At 33.7% G+C, this 20,605-nt stretch overlaps 3 protein-coding genes across 22 annotated transcripts in view; 1 reads left to right on the top strand and 2 right to left on the bottom strand.

Annotated features, from left to right (window-relative positions):
• Window positions 1-409: 409 nt before the first annotated feature.
• Window positions 410-9,962, bottom strand: LOC148622092 (uncharacterized). Its single transcript, XM_088571651.1, has 13 exons — window positions 9,909-9,962; window positions 9,360-9,448; window positions 8,952-9,075; window positions 7,949-8,476; window positions 7,182-7,552; window positions 6,309-6,389; window positions 6,041-6,149; window positions 4,905-5,062; window positions 4,317-4,488; window positions 3,595-3,759; window positions 2,769-2,950; window positions 1,952-2,194; window positions 410-1,497 (listed from the first exon to the last, which is right to left on the bottom strand). Exons 2-13 carry the CDS (start codon window positions 9,444-9,446, stop codon window positions 1,045-1,047), a joined length of 2,673 nt encoding a protein of 890 aa, XP_088427777.1. The 5' UTR covers window positions 9,447-9,448; window positions 9,909-9,962; the 3' UTR covers window positions 410-1,044.
• A 1,999-nt stretch (window positions 9,963-11,961) lies between these two features.
• LOC148622091 (uncharacterized) lies at window positions 11,962-19,389 on the top strand. Of its 2 annotated transcripts, none has more exons than XM_088571620.1 (5): window positions 11,962-12,264; window positions 14,671-17,372; window positions 18,130-18,258; window positions 18,543-18,705; window positions 18,929-19,389. In XM_088571620.1, exons 2-5 carry the CDS (start codon window positions 14,688-14,690, stop codon window positions 19,120-19,122), a joined length of 3,171 nt encoding a protein of 1,056 aa, XP_088427746.1. In that variant the 5' UTR covers window positions 11,962-12,264; window positions 14,671-14,687; the 3' UTR covers window positions 19,123-19,389. The 2 variants fall into 2 exon arrangements, with proteins under 2 accessions (XP_088427746.1, XP_088427745.1); XM_088571619.1 differs by having other exon boundaries at window positions 12,238-12,495.
• The window catches only part of LOC148622090 (leucine-rich repeat-containing protein 71-like), a 44,645-nt gene continuing 43,419 nt past the window's right edge, over window positions 19,380-20,605 (bottom strand). For all 19 annotated transcript variants that reach the window (XM_088571628.1, XM_088571631.1, XM_088571641.1 and 16 more), the window contains one exon: window positions 19,380-20,044. In XM_088571628.1, the coding sequence (XP_088427754.1) occupies window positions 19,928-20,044 (117 nt within the window). In that variant the 3' untranslated portion in view covers window positions 19,380-19,927. The remainder of the gene's footprint in view (window positions 20,045-20,605) is intronic.

Genomic DNA, 20,605 nt, shown 5'->3' with positions numbered 1-20,605 from the left:
TTGGCCTTTCACTGACATTTTCGTTCTTTTTATGACGCAGTTGGTATAGTTTCGCTTTTTACCCTTTGACCTTAAAGACACTTATCTATGGAAATGCAAGTCACCTGATCGTAATTCTGTTTTCCGATTGGCCAAATACTGATAACTTAGGGGTGTTCGAAAAAACTATAGAAAATTTGAATTACGTGTCATGTGTTATCTTCTTGAAAGTAATGTAGGAACATAGAAGTAAAAGGAACAAAATTTTACTGTGTCGGCTATCTTTTCTTTTTTAAAGATAGTACTTGTTTAAATTACCTCTTAGGCACTGTGAGAGATTTCCAGTCAAAATACTTGAAAGAAATGCATATATCACATAGTTTTGCAATATTCTTTGGCAGAATTATACTTAAATATAACAGCTTGCAAATGGAGTAAATAAGAGTTTAATTTAATCAAAATACATGTATATTCCTAATATCCAACTAATAAACAAATATTAGATAACAATTTTAGGTCATCTTACAAATTTATATAGAAATATTTATTTTCTATGAGCAAATACCATTTGATATGATGTAAAATATTATGCTTTAAATCAATCTAAAAGAAGTTTTGATTTAGAATTATACACATGGGGAAAATTACAAATATCTCTTTCAAGGGGAGATAATTGGTGAGTAATGTTCCAACATAGAAATGTAATACATGTATTTAAATAACAAAAAAGCTTGGTAACACTTATTTTTTTGCAATTATAAAAGAATGTCTTATCAACATTTAGCACATTTTTAAGAATTTCTATGGAGCAGTTTTTAATTGTGTATAAAATATGTAAAACAAGGAAAAAATGAAAAAAATCATCAACATGAAGGCTCCATTATCTTTATCACAGAATCAGTTGTCATGACCTATGGTTTCCTTTTAATTAAGATAGCAAAGTAATTTAATTGTACATTAACTCTGAGAAAAGTATGAAAATATCTAGATAAACCTACATTTTAATTATGTCACAACATTTGCCAAAAATATTTGCTGCATCAGGCTCCAATACATCAATGGAAATTAACTTAAGCTACCATAGTCCTTACTACATATATCATCTGTGTAAGGTACACAATTCATAAGAATACAATAGTAGCAGTTCTCAACAATCTGTATCTTGAAGAAGACAAAAATTAATATAAAATACATCCCAAACAATATTAGAATACACATTACCATTAGGACATTCCGGGTATGGCGAGATATCTTACTAAAACTTACACACGGTAGAACTACAAGTGCTGAACACACTCCTATCAAAAGTCCCGAAAGGACAGTGTATATACTAATAAATGGAAGTGTCCCAGAGAGGAGAAATAATAAAATTACAAATAGTACTTTGAGCAGCTCCATGAATGGTCTATTGATAAATCTCCAAAGTAAGAGAATCTCCACCACAGTGACACCCAATAGTCCACACACTGATCCTATACCTCCCACATGAGCAATATATGGTTCAAATATGGCTGCAGCCTAAAAAAAAAAAACCAAAATTTTGTGAACAAACCAAAATGAACAACAAAAAAATTATTATTATCAATTAATTATTTTGTTCTACTTTTTTTCTAATACTCCTTTATAGTTTTTCTACATTTCTGAAATATGTGTAGATAAAAGTTTTTAAAATTTGTAGTGCTTATGTCACATTGTTCAAACCATTCTCTTTAAATATACTGCAGAAAAAGTGTGAATTGACAGACTGACATACAAGATAATTGCAGTCTTCATCACTCTATACTTTGTGGTGTAATTTAATTCACTAGACCATTTTTAACTTGCAATGATGATTCACTGTAAGCAGTAAATAATGAAGAACGGTCAGGTTCATTATCATCTGTATGTAAAACCCTTCCAACAAATTACTTGACAGTATGTGAATTAAACTTGTGCTTGTCAATACATTGAAAGAAAGATAAAGTGTCCTTACCAAAATACCTCCTATACCACTCAGTACATACACCAGCATGATACGCAACCATCCTACAGACTTCTCCATAACTCTCATGATTAAGAACTCCATGATACAGACAACTACTACATGTATTACACCATGATGATATATAATGGAAAGAGGGATTCTCCACCACTGTCTGGGTTTGTTAGCTAGCCAAGGCTGATCTGAATTAGGATCAAGTCCACCCATACTGCAGATATCACTCAAGCAGTTTACCTACAAGATTTAATTTTATACACATAGTTCTTAAAAATATAATTCCGACAAACTGCAACAATGCAATAAAAATACTGGCATTGTTCTGATCAAAATGTAAACACATTATTCTATACTCCTTGGTCAGAACCATTTTTTTTCCTTTAGCAAATCTGAGCCTTGTTCAAGGGTTTACAATTCAAGAGTGATATACACTGAAAATTATTTTTCATCTGGAATTGGTTTTTAAATTTCTAATATATTGCCCTTAATAAAATCATCTGAATCTCTAGGAACTATGTAGCTGATATAGCATCTTACATCTATATCAAGCACAATGTTCATTAAATAAAATCAAAACAATGCATTCACTGCACAAAAAGTAAATTCTTTTCAACTGATATGGTAGATTCTCATAGAATAGTCAGTCTTATAAAAATAAGAATGATTACCTTAAAATCAGGGAAGGTGTTTTTCTATGGATTATAAAAGTACTCTTCAAATAAATAAATGTAGATTTAAAAGTATAATCTATTCCTTAAAAGTAATTAAAGCATATATATTTTGCATGTATACAATTATCATCATATATTACCTCACTGCAGTGTTCTGGACCATGTTTTGAATAAAATCCTCCAAGAAATACACAATGTTCATGTGTGGTCAGCATACATTCACTCCTAAAGTTGTAACAGCAAGGTTTGAGGTTGTGAAACACACTGTTCTCACCAGAAATCCTCTCACTACACCTAACACCAGACTTCCATGTGCCCACTCCTTAATAATTATTTAATCTTGTAAGTTAATACATGTAGTATTATGGTGAAACAAATATCAATATACAACCAATACAAAGCTTGAAAGTTCATTTACTAAAAAATGTGTATATTGATTGATTAAGGTTTAATATCCCATGTGAATTATTTCATATATTTCAGGACGAGAACTTCTAACCAATCCAACCCTGCTTTGTACAAGTCAGACACACGGAGTTTGCTGAAAGAGGCAACAGCCAACAGGTAGGCATGCCACTCCAATCTGATACATTATCCTGACTCTGAGCCAACCAGTCATCACAGTCTATCCCATTAAATACTGCACGTTGGCGGAAAAGCAGTGACTACCAATTTTAAAGTCTTTGTTGTGACTCAGCCTGGGAACAAATACACATCAAAATTGTTAAAAACATTAGAACTTTTTTACTTAGAATTCTATTTATCTATAATTAGAGCCATATTTGCATAGTAACAACACCGAAAGCACAATTTAAACTTAATTTTGAATAAACAACTCTTGCATTTTCCTAAATGGATAGATTCATAGAGAACTAAGTTATCTCCCCTTAAAGCTAACTTTTTAATCTAGTCCATTAATATTCTATGGAAAGTAAAATAAAAAATACAAATATTTATACATGGTACCCAAAGTAAGCTCTAAACATTCCAATTCCGTAGTAGTAGCAGCAGTATTCCTTTTGTCCAACTCACAACACCCAAGCTCATCAGTTGTAGAATAATTCTTTCCCAATGACAACAAGTGTATTTCAATATCATCCCTCATGCATGGTGAGAAAAATGCCCCTACACCTTGTCAATAAAGCAAGGACAATAAACAGTGTATTACATACGTCAAACCATGAAAATTATGAAAACTGATACCCTCCCTAAACAATAATCCTTCTACAGTATGAGTAACTTGTATTTACACTAGCAATGCTAGAGGATGAAGCTGTGTTCTGACCATTCCATCCTATGTCTTCATCCTTCACTACTTTATATGTTGGTGAGTCAAACATAATTGATAAATGACCTATCAAGTACTGATGACCTATTTATGCTTTTAAACTGTATTTGTTGCTGTATTTTATGAAAATGATCCGTAAAACCTGAGTTTTGTTATTTTTTGTAACATAGGTACTTGGCAGGGATTCATAATCATTAGAACATCGATTGCAGTTGAAATTCGTAGAAACTATGAAAAATCAGTGAAAGTAAATAGCTCTGACAAATGAACAACTATATTTGTGAAATGGAAATAAAAAATTGCTTCAAATGAATATCTGCATGTTTTCCATTAATTTTTAAAAACATATATGTTATAGGTATATCATGTATCAGAAGGATCTATAACTACTTCTACATACTTATGATAAAAGCATTAGATGGTCCTATCCATACGTTCGGTGCAGTCCACTTATGAACGGTCTCAATCCCTAGAAAAGTCTGTATATCCCCTTTGTGAACAACTTTAGGCTCAATACCAATGTCAGTTAGACCACCAAGGATAATCAATACTCCACAGGTTACAAGTTGGGCCTGAAAGTTCATTATTAAATTGTACTTTGAATATGAAGGTATGAATAGAATGATTAACATGATTATTATGATGATGATGATTATTATTATTATTATACAGTGCTGTAAATTCAGAAACTGTCCTGAAATATTTTTACCAACAAAAAAAATGATGAAATTGTTTGTACATGTAATAGCAATTACCAAAACTAATATTACAATATTTTTATTACAAAAAATATTTAGTTTTTTTCGTGAAATGAGTAATGAACTATGTGTGAAACTAACCCCTGCAAAGGAAACAAGTCACACCATCATGGCTAAGAAATAAGATTACTTACAAATTAAATTATGAACCCTTCTTAGTCAACTACAATTTTTTTCCTATCCAAAAAATAAATGCAGTCAAATTAATGTGAAACCTTTTAGCACCTTACCAAAATTATGAATGAAGTAAACATTGGCATGAAATCTGGTAACTTTGCTAATTTAGTTCTGATATAAGTCTGACTCTTGTCTTCATCATCCACACCTAAACTTCCCTTCAATTTTCTCCAATCCTCTACTGCTCGATCATCAGGATTAATGTAATATGCTTAAAAAAAATCATGATAAACAGTTTTCTAAAACTAAAACACATTATTCTTTTAAGAAATTATGGCTAGTAAGCCTTTATGAAAATAAAAATAGTACAAGACAGTATAAGTCTTCACAGATACTCACAGCATCTGTCAATCATCAAATGATATATATATACACTGCTCCATCGGATCAAATTGATACAGGGAAGATGTGTAAATGTATAGAAAGGTCTGAAAAATTCCCAACAATGTCAGAACTGTCAAATTTGCGATGCAAATTTTTGGTCGTTCCCTCCGCGGGACTCGAACTCGTACCGCTGTGACATCTATGGCACACCGCCTGCACAAAGTCCAGCACCCTAGGTTTGTTTTTATGAATGATAAACAAAGAAACACATTTTGTTTATCTTCTGACTCTTTTATGTGAAATTGAATGATGTATCCATGTTTCTTGTGTCTGAGTGTGAGCAAGCTTCTAAGGTAGAAAATACTCCCCCACACTTCAAGTGGAGTTGCATGTAAAAACAACATATCAAACTTTCTCCTTCTGAAACTATATTCCTCTATACACACCTGCATATGATGCTATTTCATGTTATACCTTGAGCAGTTATGAAGTTGCATTTAGGAGGTCATGTAAAAGCCTAAAGTTGGATTATTTCCCTTTTAAGTTCTTCAACATTAATTTCATTTCTTAATGCACGTCTATACATATAAAGACACCTCATTTTCCTACAAATTTTCAGCAGAATGCTTTGAGTGGCTATGGAAGAGTAACACTTTCAAGAAATGTGGACAGACCAACAGACAAAAAGACAGACAGACAGACAGGCTGATCCCTATAAACCCCGAAACTTTGTTTGCATTGGGTATACAATGTAAATATAACTGATCAAACCTATGAATATACTTGCTTCTGATGAGAAAACATGTAACTGATCAAACCTATGAATATTCTTGCTTCTGATGAGAAAACATGTAATTGATCAAACCTCTGGCAACTTCAATGATCTCCCTTATTGAGCTGATTCTGTGTCTATAGAGAGATCTTATTCTCTCTCTTTCGTTAAATATTTCTTCTATCTGTATCCCTCTTTCTATCTAAAACAAAAATTAAAAAACAGGGAAGATAAAAGCAAGAAATAATCATTATTAATTGTACTTAAGATCTAGATTTGAAATGAAAAATATCAGTATTCGTGTAAAGAACCTTAGTATTTTTGCAATGTTCTTATATTTACTATATTCGGGTATACATACATTGGTAAATAACTTGTATTGTTTGTATCCTTCTTCTCCATAAACTAAGTCTTCTTCTTTAATATCATCATCACTAGGAGACTGTGAAAATATAAAGAAAGATTTATCCCTGATACCGCACTATAAATCATATCTCTATCACACTTAAAAATTGCCTTGTGGCAAACCCATGTCAGTTAATCCAGATCAATTTCCTTCTTGTTCACAATTGTTCTTAAGCTGTCCCATTTTGGTATTTTCCCTTTGTCAAAAATAAAAATGCCATCATGGTGGCTATAAAAAGTATTCTAAGCAATTCCAAAATCGATGATATCTACATGTTGTGTTTACCGAAAAGTGTAAAATGAGGGCAAACTTCTATTGTTTAGTCAATTTTTTTTTAAAATCAGCCATTTGAAAATTACTGACTGGAAATTCATCAAAATGATGTCACAGAACGCCATACATCTCCCAGGCAACAATTTTACTTTTCACCCTATTTTAAGGTTCACACTAGCACCTGAAAGAGCTAATTTTGATTGCCCTCACTTAACTCCAACTCGGTTGAGAGTTATTTTATCCCACATTTCCCCTAGTTCTAAGCTTTCAATCCCTATTAAAGTAATCATATTTAACTGGGATAAAATAGCTTAGCAGTCAATCAGAACAGAAAGGCTGACTGATGTTCCGACTGAAAAATGAATTTCCATGGAAAGAACTGGGTACTCAACACTTCATAAACAGTGGGTTAACTTAATTTTGAAAACTTAAGTTAAAAGAATGGTTGTTACATGTACTTTGCTACTTAGATTGAGTCATTCTAGACCTGATTTAAATAAAAATGGTTCACAATATGGAAATTTAATTATTCTAAGTCTAATATAAATTTATCACATTTTCTTGATTTAATCCTGATGTTCCTTGTGAAGGGAGATCACTCTCGTCAATATTGCTGTCATGTTCTGCTTGTAGTTTCCAAGTCACTGATTTTGTGCTGGATTTAATCTTAGACAAAGATACTTTGTTGAATTTTTCCTGAAGATATCTCTTAGCCTGATTCCCATAGTCTAAAATCAAAGCAGACTTTGATCTTGGTTCTAATTCAGATTTGGTTCTTGGTTCATGATGTGACTGTGATCTTTGGTCTATCCTTAATGCTGTTATGGAATCATGTCCCTGACAATCTGGCCTTGCTGAGTTACACGTATTTTCTCTGTCTGTGTTGGTTTTACATATCTGTCTGTTACCTTTATTCCTTGGTGAAACTAAATTTTTTTTAATACAAATGACTGTTGTTATTGGTTTGATAATGACTATATTGTTTCTCTTTTGCAATATCTTCATAAAAATTGCTAGACTAATTTATTCATTAATGAAGTAATTTCTTGAATATAAATATATGATTGCCATCTTGAGTTTATAAAAAGAACAAATTATGTAAGATTAAAGAAAAAAGATAACGTTATATTTTATTTATTTCAATATGCTTTTCATGTATACCGGCTTTGTACAAAACAATTATAGGTCACAATTATAAGTGCTAACAACATCAAAGCCTTTAGCATGGTATTATTTAAGTTATATATTTGTCACAACATTTACATTAGACCTTAAATTAAGTAAGAGATTGTAATGACTATAGTTCCTGTAACATATCTTACTTTCTATTTTTTCTTCTGGTCTACTACTTCGATTTTCTGATATCTTTGGTAAAGCATCTATATACTGGTCATGTTCTCCATACTCTTCACTAATTTGTACATCTGTATGAAGATGCTTTTGACAGGTCTCACATTCATAAAAAACAGGCTGGTGAAGGACTTGACAGAGTTTAGTAAAGTAAACATCAGTTTTGGACAGTTCTTCAGAACTTCTATGATTCTGTAGCACTTCTAGCTGATGTTGACCTTCAATGTTCATTAGTTCAACTGATGATGATTCATTTTTTATTGGACAAACTCTCATATCAAACTGGTTTTCAAACTTATTTGCAGAAGCATTCTCATTCATCAATACTACACTATCCTTCATAAGTTTATTTTGATAAGTCATTTCAAGATAAACACCATCTTCTGTATTTTTATCCTCTTTCTCAAAAGTAGTTGCCTTCACTGTTGTTTCTAAATCTTTGCTTTTTTCAATGTTCAGACAATCCACATTACTACCCTCCAGCAACAGATCTTTTTTACCTATTGATAAACTTTACCCTTTGCATTTGCTATCTTTTTAGTAAATGAATTTTCTTACTTTCAAAATACAATTTATATTGATGAAAACAAAATCTTTGAACTTAATTTTTGGTTTAGAGATCCATCATTCAAAGAATAAAATTGACTAGCATTTACTATCAAAAAGATAACCCTCTGTCGCCTAATATTCTAAGTCCTTATCCAAAGACTACAACAAATTTGAATTCTTGAAGTGTCAGGCTTATTTTTCCAATATCTTTTGTAAAGAAAGTGTTAAAAATTAAGTATGAATCTGACACAGCCATGAAAACCTCAAAAAATGTTTTAACTAAAAGTAAAAAGTATTTTCCCATTATTCTTTTTTACCTAATAAAAAGGCATGCATTTGTAAGGAAGTTTTCAGAGACATATTGGACTTAAAACTGACTTGGTTTTGAGCTGTTCATATGTGTCTAGCATGTTAAGACAGATTTACCTTTCAAAATGTTTCCAACAAAACATGACTTATTAGCTATGGTGTTAAGCACTAATTCCATTTCGTCCATTACTGAAGTATGATCAAAATTTCTCAGAGACACACATATACCAACTTGGTCATTCTGTCATTACAAAATGTACTATATATAACATCAATATGGCCAAAGACATAGGAGATACCTACACTTTGAAAATCTTTCAATTCCTTGAAGAAAAAAAAATGCTTAACTATAGCAAAAAGGTTATGACTGTAACCTTGAATTTCTAAGTTAATCTACATTCATGGTTTGAACTAATTAACATACAGCAAATGTTAAATTAGGTATTGAGCATATAACATACAAATGAAGCATTTTTAAATAATATAGTAATTATAGTAAGGTACATGCTTCATCAATATACAAACCATGATCTTTCTTTCTAATATGTTTTGTGCTTGTGACTCTGTATATGGATTCCATGCGGACAACAACCAGTTGCACATCCTCGACATCTCTGTGAACAAATACTATATGCTATAAACTCACGCATTGGCGTTATAAAATGTTTATTTTCAGTGGTAAGGTACAAGTCCTTTGATTTTGGGGGAGGGGTTAAAAAATAATTTTCTTAGAGAAAAAAGGAAATAATAATAATAATTTCAGTGAAAACACTGAATAAAAACCTTGGGATTAATTTAAGAACAGATGAACAGATTTTGAACTTAATATGTAGATATATGGATCCGTTCTCAAGTTTAATGGCATCTGCAAACCGTCGAGGAGACGGAAGGACATAATTTCTCTCTATCTCGTGTGACAGGATAAAATTCGGTGGTCCTTTTCACAAAAAAATCGTAAGTGTAAAATTAGTCGTAAGTTATGACGTTATAGTAAATAAAAGTATCGTGACGTCATAACTTACGACTAATTTTACTCTTACGATTTTTTGTGAAAAGGGCTGCTGCTCCCGGTACCTGTGCTAAATAAAATTCCTCAACATACAGGGGAGTTAATTTAAGAAAAGGGCATTCAACAATCGGAACTCCTCACACTTTCTCATTACACAAAAGAACAATAATCAACTTACTACAAACGGAACTCCCCAGACTTTCTCGTTACACAAAAGAATGTTGTGGCGGAAATGATCGAGTAGTATGTATGTACTGCCGCAAAACAGGGTCCATTTTTCACAAACGACCTGTCATATGGTCAGGGTTGCAATTTTAACCCTTGTCAATTAAAGATTACTTTTACTATTGGAAAACTATTGACCAAACTATTCGACAAAAGCGTAGTCCGAATTTCCTCTGACCCTGCAACCCTCCTTTTTTTATTTGGATATTGATATGTCGGATTCAATATCCAAATAAAAAAAGGAGGGTTGCAGGGTCAGAGGAAATTCTGACTAACAAAAGCGATGGCTTTTTTATTTCGTATTGTCAATTCTCTTTTCATATGTGGCAATATCCATTCAGCACATGCGTTTGGAGGTTTCATATCAGAACTATATCATACGATATGCCAGAGCTTGTGGTAACTACGCAAACTTTTTGTATCGCGCTAGACTTCTTACAATTAGGCTTCAGGAACAGGCTTATGTTGCTACAAAATTGAAGTCATCGCACTACAGAAGTTTTATGGTCGTCATCATGAACTCGTGGATTATTAGGGTATATCCATCTCTACCATGAAAACTGTTTTGTTCAATGTGTCATAGTTTTCATTTCATCCCTCGTCTACTCTGGACTTGACTTTTTATGAGCAACTCGGCGGGTGTTTCTAGAAAAGCAGAGGACGCTTACCTTACCGGTGCACCTGGTCTATGGTCCCAGTTTTTAGTGGAGTCCGAGTTGCTCATTTACTTTTGTTACTTTGTATGTATTATTTTGATTGTGTGTCTGTTTTCCATGTCTGTCCCTGAATTATTACTTTTTAATTTCCGCTAGAATCTTGGTTCCCTTGATTACTCTTTACATAATTTTATAATGGAATGTATTCATATAAATTACTTGTCATGCCTAGGGTCCGTTACAAATCACCTTCTGTTTCAACGCGTTAAACTAACGCTTACTAAATTTCAGGGGTGAAAGTAGTGTAGTGTAGCAATATGTAGCAGTGTATCAGTATAACATTTTACCTTTGAATGCCATCGACAGGGTATGATTTCCCAAAATAGGTTCCGGTCACATATATACCTTAACAACAACACCCCCCCCCCCACACACACACACACATGCCCCGGGGTAGAAAAGCAGTGGATATTCTGTCGTCTTCGATAAAAAAGGATTTTTATGGAGTTATATTATTTTGCTGTTTTTTTCATATTTTTCAGGGTCCGTACAGGCACTTAGCCTCGTGTCTAGAATTTTACGCCAAGTAAATAAAAGTTAAAATATTGATTTAAGGATATGTTCGTTTCATACATAATTTGGTCCTAAAATAAAGTCAAATAAACCTATTTGAAATTTTGCGAAATTTTAAATTTGGATAACCTCAATCTAAAATTAAAATCATAAGAGCTGATTTCAAATTGATTGGAGTAACCTATTTTATATATACTAATAAATGTTCTTTTGGAAATAGGTGTCCAAACGGAATTTAAAAGAAATAAATGCCTGGCGCGGATCCACGGATGGGCGTGCCGGATGTACCCTTAAACATTTTTTGCATGAATTCTTGTTTTTCACAAATTCTATTCCCCAAAAATTTTCTTGCCTGGTATCCTCGAACCTTAAATCTTTGATCTGTTCCTGAAGACAGTAACAGTAAGCAGAAATTTAAAACAAGTGCCGTTCCTCGTGTAGTTAAGGTTAAAGAAAGTGACACAAAAATTATTTCAAATACCACTAGGAAAAACTTAAACCTGGTGCAACAAAATAATGTTGGAATGCGATTAAAAAATATCATATGATTTTCTGGTCCAGTTTTTTGAAAGTATATACATGTATTACATTTGTACCAAATCGACGTATTTTCCATTTTTTTTTTTTTTTTTTTTGCAAATTTAAGAGTTAAAATATATAATCACAGCTGATAATGTGTAACTGAATTTAAACTGGACATAACCCCTTTTTTTCACCAAACATAAATTCCTGACACTATGCACGTCTCCATGCGATTATATTACATCTCACAAGGTTTCATAACAATGCAACAAGCTGCTTAGAATATAGTTCGGACAGACAGACGGGCGGGATGAAACCTACATACCCCCAATAGTCATACTACTTGTTAAGTGAATATTCATTAAGAATGTGAAAGGATTGGTCCTATAAAAATAGCCATGGAAAACCCGGAACTATTATATTTTGAATTACTTCGAGCGTGTAGGTAATGTATATTGACTCCTTTCTTTCCTCATGTATGTTACACCTACTTGAATACGCTGTCAATTTTCCGATATTATACCTGTATTAAATTTGCACTTGGATTTTAAAAAATAGTATGAAAATAGTTGATGTTTCGTGTGTCATACATTAAGTAATCGAAATATTTTAACATTGTTAGGATAACAGTGAAGGGTCAACAAAAGTTGACTTGGAATTTCCATCTTATTATAAGGTAGGAATATTTTATAGTATACCACGATTTACTGATATTCGAAGTCACTGCATGACTAATCTCAGGTGTAGACAATGTTTATGACTGAAAAGTTGCATCTAATATTTTGTTAACTAAATATATCCTTTAAAATTAGAAATAGGCTTGCTTCAAGTCCCTCTCTTTATATTAAAGAAACTGTGAAAAAGTTTATCGATTGTATGTATTCCTCTGATATCAAATCTACTAATTAATACGGGACTCTTTCATAGAAGTTATACTAGCGTTGTCAGAGAGTATAATTTCATAGATTTTCTGGAGCTTTGTGGAGCGCAGCGTGATATGACCACAGCGGTCGAACCCTGGCAGGGGGTCCCCCCGAAGCTCCGCGGAGATAGCGTTTTAGAGCATCATTTATGCCTCTCCTGGATGTATTTTATCTTTAAAAAAACGCGTCTGAGTGTAGACACAATACAAGTTTTTGACACACTTAAGCACATGGACTTAAGTTCATTATGGATACGACAAGAAGTTTGGACACAATAAAGCGCAGAAATTTAAGTTTAATTCAAAGTTTTCAAAAACGGACCTGAAATAAAAAGTCGATTCTTTGGGATGTGGCCTTTGACCCCATATAACTCAAAAACCATAAGTGAAATCTGAAATCTTATTGAAAAGATTGGAAATCTTATTTCCAATAGGGGTAGGGCAAAAACTTCCAAAACTACAGGACCCTCTGACATGCCCTTAGGAACATGGTGTTAAAATTTCAAAATGAGTTGATAAATGGTACTAAAGTTTTCGTGAATAATCAAAAGTTAATGGACGCCAACGACGGCGACCGTGAGGGGGGGGGGGGTACCATTGTACGAAAAATATACGGTCGTATAAATGGTTAGTTCCTGAAGTGAAATAACAGCAAAAAATATCGAATTTAATACTTAGACTTATGATGAAGGTGAACGATAATAATCCAACCGAACTCAAATAATTTAATTATACCTCCCGCAAATTATATACGTTTCACCTTATTTTCTAAATAGCTTGCAGCATTGGGATGTGCATATTGTCAGGAATATATGTAAATTTGCAGTCATATTCTGTCAATTTATTAACAACAAAAAAATAGTACTGATTGTGGTTCGGAGTTATGTGTTTTAGAAAGGACAGCGAAATTGTGTGTCAAAAGTGCTTAGTTTATCCCACATAAAAATTGTGTCCAACAGGAATCGTGTATCCACATTGGTCGCCAAATGTACAGGGTTCAACAGGCTGCGGGGTATTAGTCTCGTTAGGGGCAATGTATAGTTTGATTTGTAACAAGCTTTCGGATTGGTTGTTCCTTTTTTGAGCAATGCAAGTTATTTCGTATTATAAATGCTTTGGTACATTAAAATCAATCGGTCCGCAATCCGCGACTCGTATAATTCCTAACAAAATGACGTTTTAACAACGAACCAAATTTTAATATTATATAAGTGTAGACTGCCGCAAAGCAGGTTATTCAAAGTATGGAGCAATATCATAAGGATCATGCAGTATGCTGTTACATGAGTGATATGAAATGCTTAAATTGGCCACTTATGACACAGTAATCCCTTTTGAAGGCCAAAAAGGATCATTGACACAGGGGACTATTTGCAGGGACTTGAGTTCTTGAGTTTGATCCATAAAATTATCAATAATTGAAGAAAAAAAAATTTTACATTTCACCATCCATGACCCTACACTAAAATTCATATTTCCTAAATCGCGAACTCAATCAACCGTTCGTTTGGAACTTTGTTGTAAAATTTTATGAAGATGTGGCAAGAAAACCACGTGTTAACGAATGACAGCACTATACTATCATACAACTGCAAATTTTGTTGCAGCCCTATAAAATTATTGTAGATTAAATTGATCTTTTGTAATGGATGACATCTGACCAGAGATTTTTACCTCAAGATCATATACATTTTTTTTTAACCTTGCCATAAACATTTGGCATGTGGGTTATCGGAATGCATTTGCGAATTTTTCACCAGAATTTATTTACGATAATACACTAAGCTCGTGAGGAAAACAGTTTGTCAGGAAAGTTTATTTCGTATATTGTATGAACATATTCAAATGCGACTTATTTTTCTTATTAAAATGATATAAGCGGGATGAATTTATATCAGTGATGTTCAATTTATAACGTCATGTTTTCAGAGCCAAAGATCTCAAAGATGGAAAAGACTGACACCCAAGCTTTATATGACATGAAACTGACGACGGGCATGGCATATATTTACGGACCTGAGGGTAGGAAAGCGCACACCGAAGCAATAGAAAACGATTGCGACAAATCTTACAGACTCGTTGTGAACATTGTAGGTCAGGTCTGTCAGGGAAAGACAAGTCTTCGTCGTCTACTCGTAGGAGAGGAGTTTAACGAAATTGAACAGAGTACTGTAGGGATAGAGCACGAATTTGTTGAGACGTTAGGGACAAATCCTAAGAGCAAAAACTTTTGGAGTAAAGTTGACCTTCAAACTGCGAATGTTGACGAATGTAATATCATTGTTGGCAAGCATGTTAGAAAAAGGTTGGAATTGAGTCAACGCAAACAAAAAACACAAGCCGAAGTGCTTTCTTTTATAAAAGCTGTGATTCTAACATATTTTATGATCTTCCTTTACTATACAGCAGCGGAATCAGAAATCGCTTTGTGTCCATGGTTTCCAGTAATGTTAATTGTGTCATTCGCATTTTCTGGATTGCTTTTATTTAACTCCCTGCGTGACGGGTTTGGAATGGCAATAGGAGTTTTGTGTCTTATTTTATATGGAGATGCTCTTTTAAGATGGAAATCTTACGAGATCTTCGATTATTTCAAAAGAAATGTTTGCCTTTCACTTTCAATAGTTCATGCTTTTGTATACTTTGGATGTATTCACTTAGTAATGGCTTTAGCCATGGGATTATCGACTGGAATGGGTTTTTGCTTTGTTTTATGTCTGATGCAGCCTCCGTGGTCGACTCGGATCCATGAAACATCAGCTTTACGATCAGTTAATCTTCATATTTTCACTGTTTGTACGCTAATTGGAATCTGGTCACTAAGGCATCCAAAACTTGTTGCTGCAAATTTCACTCTGCTAGCACTGGTTGCCAGTTTTATTCCAAACTCGTACATATTTTCTGCAACATGCGGTCTTGGGTGTGGGCATTCACATGGACTTTTCATAAAACTTGGATTCGATCTTTATGTAAAGTTTATGAACAAACTTTTAAAATTAATAGCAAAAGAAAGATGGCAACGTCGCTTGGTGTGTTATTTTATTGGAATTCTTCCGGGAATATTCATTTCCTATATTTTAGAATGGAGCTTAGCAAATAGATGGTTCATTCATGGGCTTTTTGGAATTGTAGTAATATTATTCGTGGAGCTCTGTCATTTCTTTCTTGAAGGCAAAGTTGAAGCTAACCCTAAAGCTTATATAAGGAATGCCACCAAAGTGTTGGATTCTAAAAGTGAAGCAAGTTTGAAGTTTGTTATCCGTGATTTCGCAGGACATCCTCTTTATCATTCTGTCCACCACGTTTATATGATGGGTCATTGCGTGTATGTTGTTGTATTTAACATGGCTGAAGCTAAACGAAATTTCAAACACTCTTTTGCAGACATTTTGTATTGGCTACAAGCAATATTTGTTCACGACAGGTTTCCGACAGTGCGAGCTTTCATCGTAGGCACTCATCGAGACGACAGAAACCTCAGTAAGAACGACTTGGAAAATATTTCCAACAGAGTGATGAACAGTCTGCCACGGCAGTTTCATAACATGGTTGTTTGGAACAAACAGACCGACAGACCGGTCTTTTACGTGGAAAATTCTGTCAGAGACCTTAAAGATCCAGACCACGCATACTTCCGGGAACATCTACTGAGTCTGGCAAATGATTCGATGAAACCAGAATATCCCATAAAATACCTCTATTTTTATCGCGTCATCAACGAATGTAGAGAAAGGGGTCGTTTGATTGAAACATTAGACGTTATAGAACAACTTTGTCGAGACCACGAATGTTATGTCACGGGCGATGGAGAGATGGAAGACTTGCTACACTATTTCCATGAATGTGGAGAAATTATCTATAACTCATATGACAATAACCAAAACCAGCTAGTTGTTCTAGACCCTAAAGCTTTAGTTAATATAATGACGAGTTTGGTAAGGGCTCCACCCAGATCCGACAGAGCAGCTGAGTTTATGCTAGCTTGGAATACCGTAGTTGATTTAGGCATTGCTACAAAAAATCTTGTGCACCATATTATTGAGAAGAGTCCGTTAGTAAGCGAAGAAGTCGACGTACAAATTGTAATAGGACTTTTGGAGTACCTTGATTTAATATGTAAACTTGATTTAGGTCCAGATGGAAGAAATGTTACTGGTGAAAAGTGCTACCTTCTCATTCCTTTGTTAAAAGATACACTCCCCTATCCCCAAAACTACTGGGAGGATATCGAAACTGACACCGTAATATATTTTGACTTTGGACCAGTCGTCCCAAAGTTTATCTTTACCCGCCTTGTTTGCCAGTGCACTAGTGAGACACATATTGATGTAGGGATGAATGGCAGCTACCATTTGAATGTATGTACATCCAAAGCTCTTTTCACATTCAGGTCGGGATTTAGACAGTCTAACAGTTACAAGGTAGAACTATTAGACATTAAAGAAAGTGCATCCCCTACACAGCAACTGCTGAAAATAGTTATCAGAGGTACGGAACAAGAGGCTTGTATGAACTTGACCAGGAGGCTATCTCAGAAAATTTGTAACATCGTAGACAGGGATTTTAGGAAATGTCGATACAAAATTGGGATAATGTGCCCGTTTAATGAGCCCCATGAATACTGCCAAGGGGTAAGTAAACATATACGCACATGTATCACAAGTGTGTTGCTCTTAATATTACGAGTTCATACATGGTATTTACGTAATTGAATAATTAGTAGCATATGATGTGCATTAGGATATCTTTACACCACTTTTTTCCATTACAACTAAGTGAACTTCCCCACATAGTAAAACTTACTACTATCGACTCGAAGACGAGATTATTATCATGCTACATCTTAAATAGAACAATTACATATTACTTTATAGTACTTTAGTATAGTCTTTTTTCATACTAGTAAAGCGAAGTTCGAATTTCAGCCGCCACGGTCCATTTTTCCATTATGACTTATAATTCAGTGCCTTGGGATTTCTTTAAAAATATTTGTACATACATGTAGTCAAGAAAAAAAATGAAAAGTTGGGGCTTTGGTGTATTATATTGGAAGAATGATCAACGAACCTCTCGGAAAAGGACTACTGAAAGAAAAGTTTACAGGGGCGTAGCTGCCTATACGCAAATACGCAGTTGCGTACTTTCGGAAAAAGTAACAAAAATAAAAACACACATTTTAAAGATGAAATAAAGGTTATTTATCACATATGCATACCATGAACGTAGTATAGGCTCTGAAAAACTGGCTCCAAAATCGTTAAAATTCAGGGGTTTCCCTCAGGGCTTTGCCTTGCCAAGGACCCTCGCCGTAATTTTGCGTACAACTAAAACAGGCCTAGCTTCGCCCCGGAGTTTACAACAGTTAATTTTAAATTTTCTACCTTACAGGAACACCATATATTTCCATTGTATGAAAACATAAAACCTGAAGGTTGTATTCGTAAAATACAAGTTGATCTACCAGATGAAAAGGAGTTCTGGTGTCGAGGAAGGCGTTTCAAGTTCCATCTTGGCCAGGTAGTAGTCGTAATTTGTACTATCAAAACTATCTAATTGAATACTCATTAGTTATTGTTTTAGGCTGAGTAATTCTATTTTATGGCAGTTCACCTTAAAGGTGAGGGTAACACAGCCATTTGTTCAAACCAGATACCGATAATTATGGATTGTAATTTCTGTTACTTGAATATCTGTATACACTGCAACTTATGAGGTTTCCAGATCCAAATTCGTGTACATTTTGAATAATTTTATCCACTAAATTATACTGTCTGAGGTAAATCAACTGCATTTTTTCACAGATCAAGGTATCTAGAGATCAGACTACACAACCCCAGTTAGAACGACAAAGAAGTAGATTATGGGATGAAAACATTCTAGATTTACCTCCTAGACTATACTCAGATATCTGTGATGACCTCAATATATTTAATGCCCTTGGACGTGATTGGAGGTTACTAGCAGGTATAATAAGAATATTTTAAGGACACAACTGAAATTTAAATCTATTAATAAAAACAATGTCTTTCCTAATTTGTTTTCACTTTGGAAAATTTTACGTCAGCATGCAACCATATATAAGGATATCCTCCCATAAATCAGCTGTTATCTCCTTGTTCAATGAAACAGGCTAACCACAAGAAAAGGAAAGATTATGATAGCAAAACACTATTTTATCTTATTTCAGATTATTTGGGTAGGTCAAGACGTCAGATTGAGTTGTTAAAAATGAGATCTCCCAGAGATCCATGTGATGCTTTACTACAAGACTGGGCTGCCACTAATCTGGATGCTACTGTTGAACATCTAGTAAACATTCTCACCAGAATGGAAAGATTTGATGTTGTCCGTCGATTAGAAGATTATATTCTGTGTAGTTGATTATCCTGATCACTGGACACTTTACAAAACTTTTGTCCAGAGGGGAGGATTTACCTGGTAGTTTTAATTTGTGTACGCCAAGAATTTACAATAATAGATAAAAATGGGATGAAATAAGTACCGGTACCTATGCCTTATGGTAATTGGTTTCAAAGAACAGCTGATACCTGAATGAACCTGAAAAATACAAGGCATTGCATAACTGTTGGTACTATAGAAACAATTGATCTTATATGATAAAACACCAGTAAATTCAGTTTTACAGAATTTTTCTTATTTATTTCACATAGCCAACATAGTATACAGAAGAAAATATATTAAAAAATAATTTACAGTATAAAAAATTATCACAGACTTCATTTAATTATAATCACATACAATGTGATGGTGTAAACCAGTTAAAATCTGAACTTACTATTACTTGAAAGCATACAAGTTGTTAGAAGGCATTAGTAAATATGACCTGAATGACAATTACTTTGCAATAAATAATACTCTTGCATCTTCTTTCAATATAAGTTACATAATGATTCTAACCAATCATTCTAAAAACTTAGATACTTGCTATAGTGTCAACACAAATCTTTGTTTAAATATTGGCTACTAAATATCTTGATGACCAAAAGTCAACATAATATGCAAAATGCAGTACATAATACAAGTTAGCATCCATTGAAAAGGAACACAGAGGACGGATATAGACATTGTAACTCCCATTACATATGTCACTTGTGGTCTATAAGTCAGGTATCTTGACACTCTATCACCAATAACTGTTTATAATTAAGTGGTAATCTGTACATGACTATGTAGTAGACTGTACATCAGGAGTCTGTGGAGGATGTTTGTAGTATGGGTCTTTATTAACCATGATATCACTTAACTTTCTCATAACTTCATTGTCCTGTGATACACGATTTTTCTGTATAAAAAAAACGAAAACTTTATAGATCATTCCTTATTAGCCAAACTTTTGTAATTGTGCTCTAAGACAATGGTACTTAGAGCACCAAACGTCTACAGTAAAAATTAAAGAACCTTTGTGAGCGTGTTCACATACCCTACGCGTCCCCATGTTGAATACTAAAGCAAATTTCTTTGTAAGAGAAATACATGTAGAAGGCCCATAAGTTTGGTAAAAATCATTAGAGCAGAACCAACTACAGCCTTGTCATGTAACTGATCATGGTGAATTTAAATAATAAAAATCATGTCAATATCTGCAAGCGTTTAGAAAAAAAGTCTGGAAAACTGTTATCCTGTGAACTTTGCTAAGTTCAAGGCCAGAAAATAGTAAAAATCAATAGAGCTCAGTGGAACAAAATGTACACTCAACCTGTAACTTATCAAGGGGAATTTATATACCAAAAATCATGTCAATATCTGCAAGCACTTAGAAAAAATGTCCGGAAAATGCTTTTTTCTGTGAACTTTGCTAAGTTAAGGCCTGTAATTTTGGTAAAAATCATCTTAGTGGAATGAA

This window comes from Perna viridis, chromosome 3 (assembly GCF_037379345.1).
Source record: "Perna viridis isolate PV_CMFRI_1.1 ecotype Kerala chromosome 3, ASM3737934v1, whole genome shotgun sequence".
NCBI lineage: Eukaryota > Metazoa > Mollusca > Bivalvia > Mytilida > Mytilidae > Perna > Perna viridis.
The sequence above is the reverse complement of the archived record's forward strand: the minus strand, read 5'-3'. Positions and strand labels throughout refer to the sequence as shown.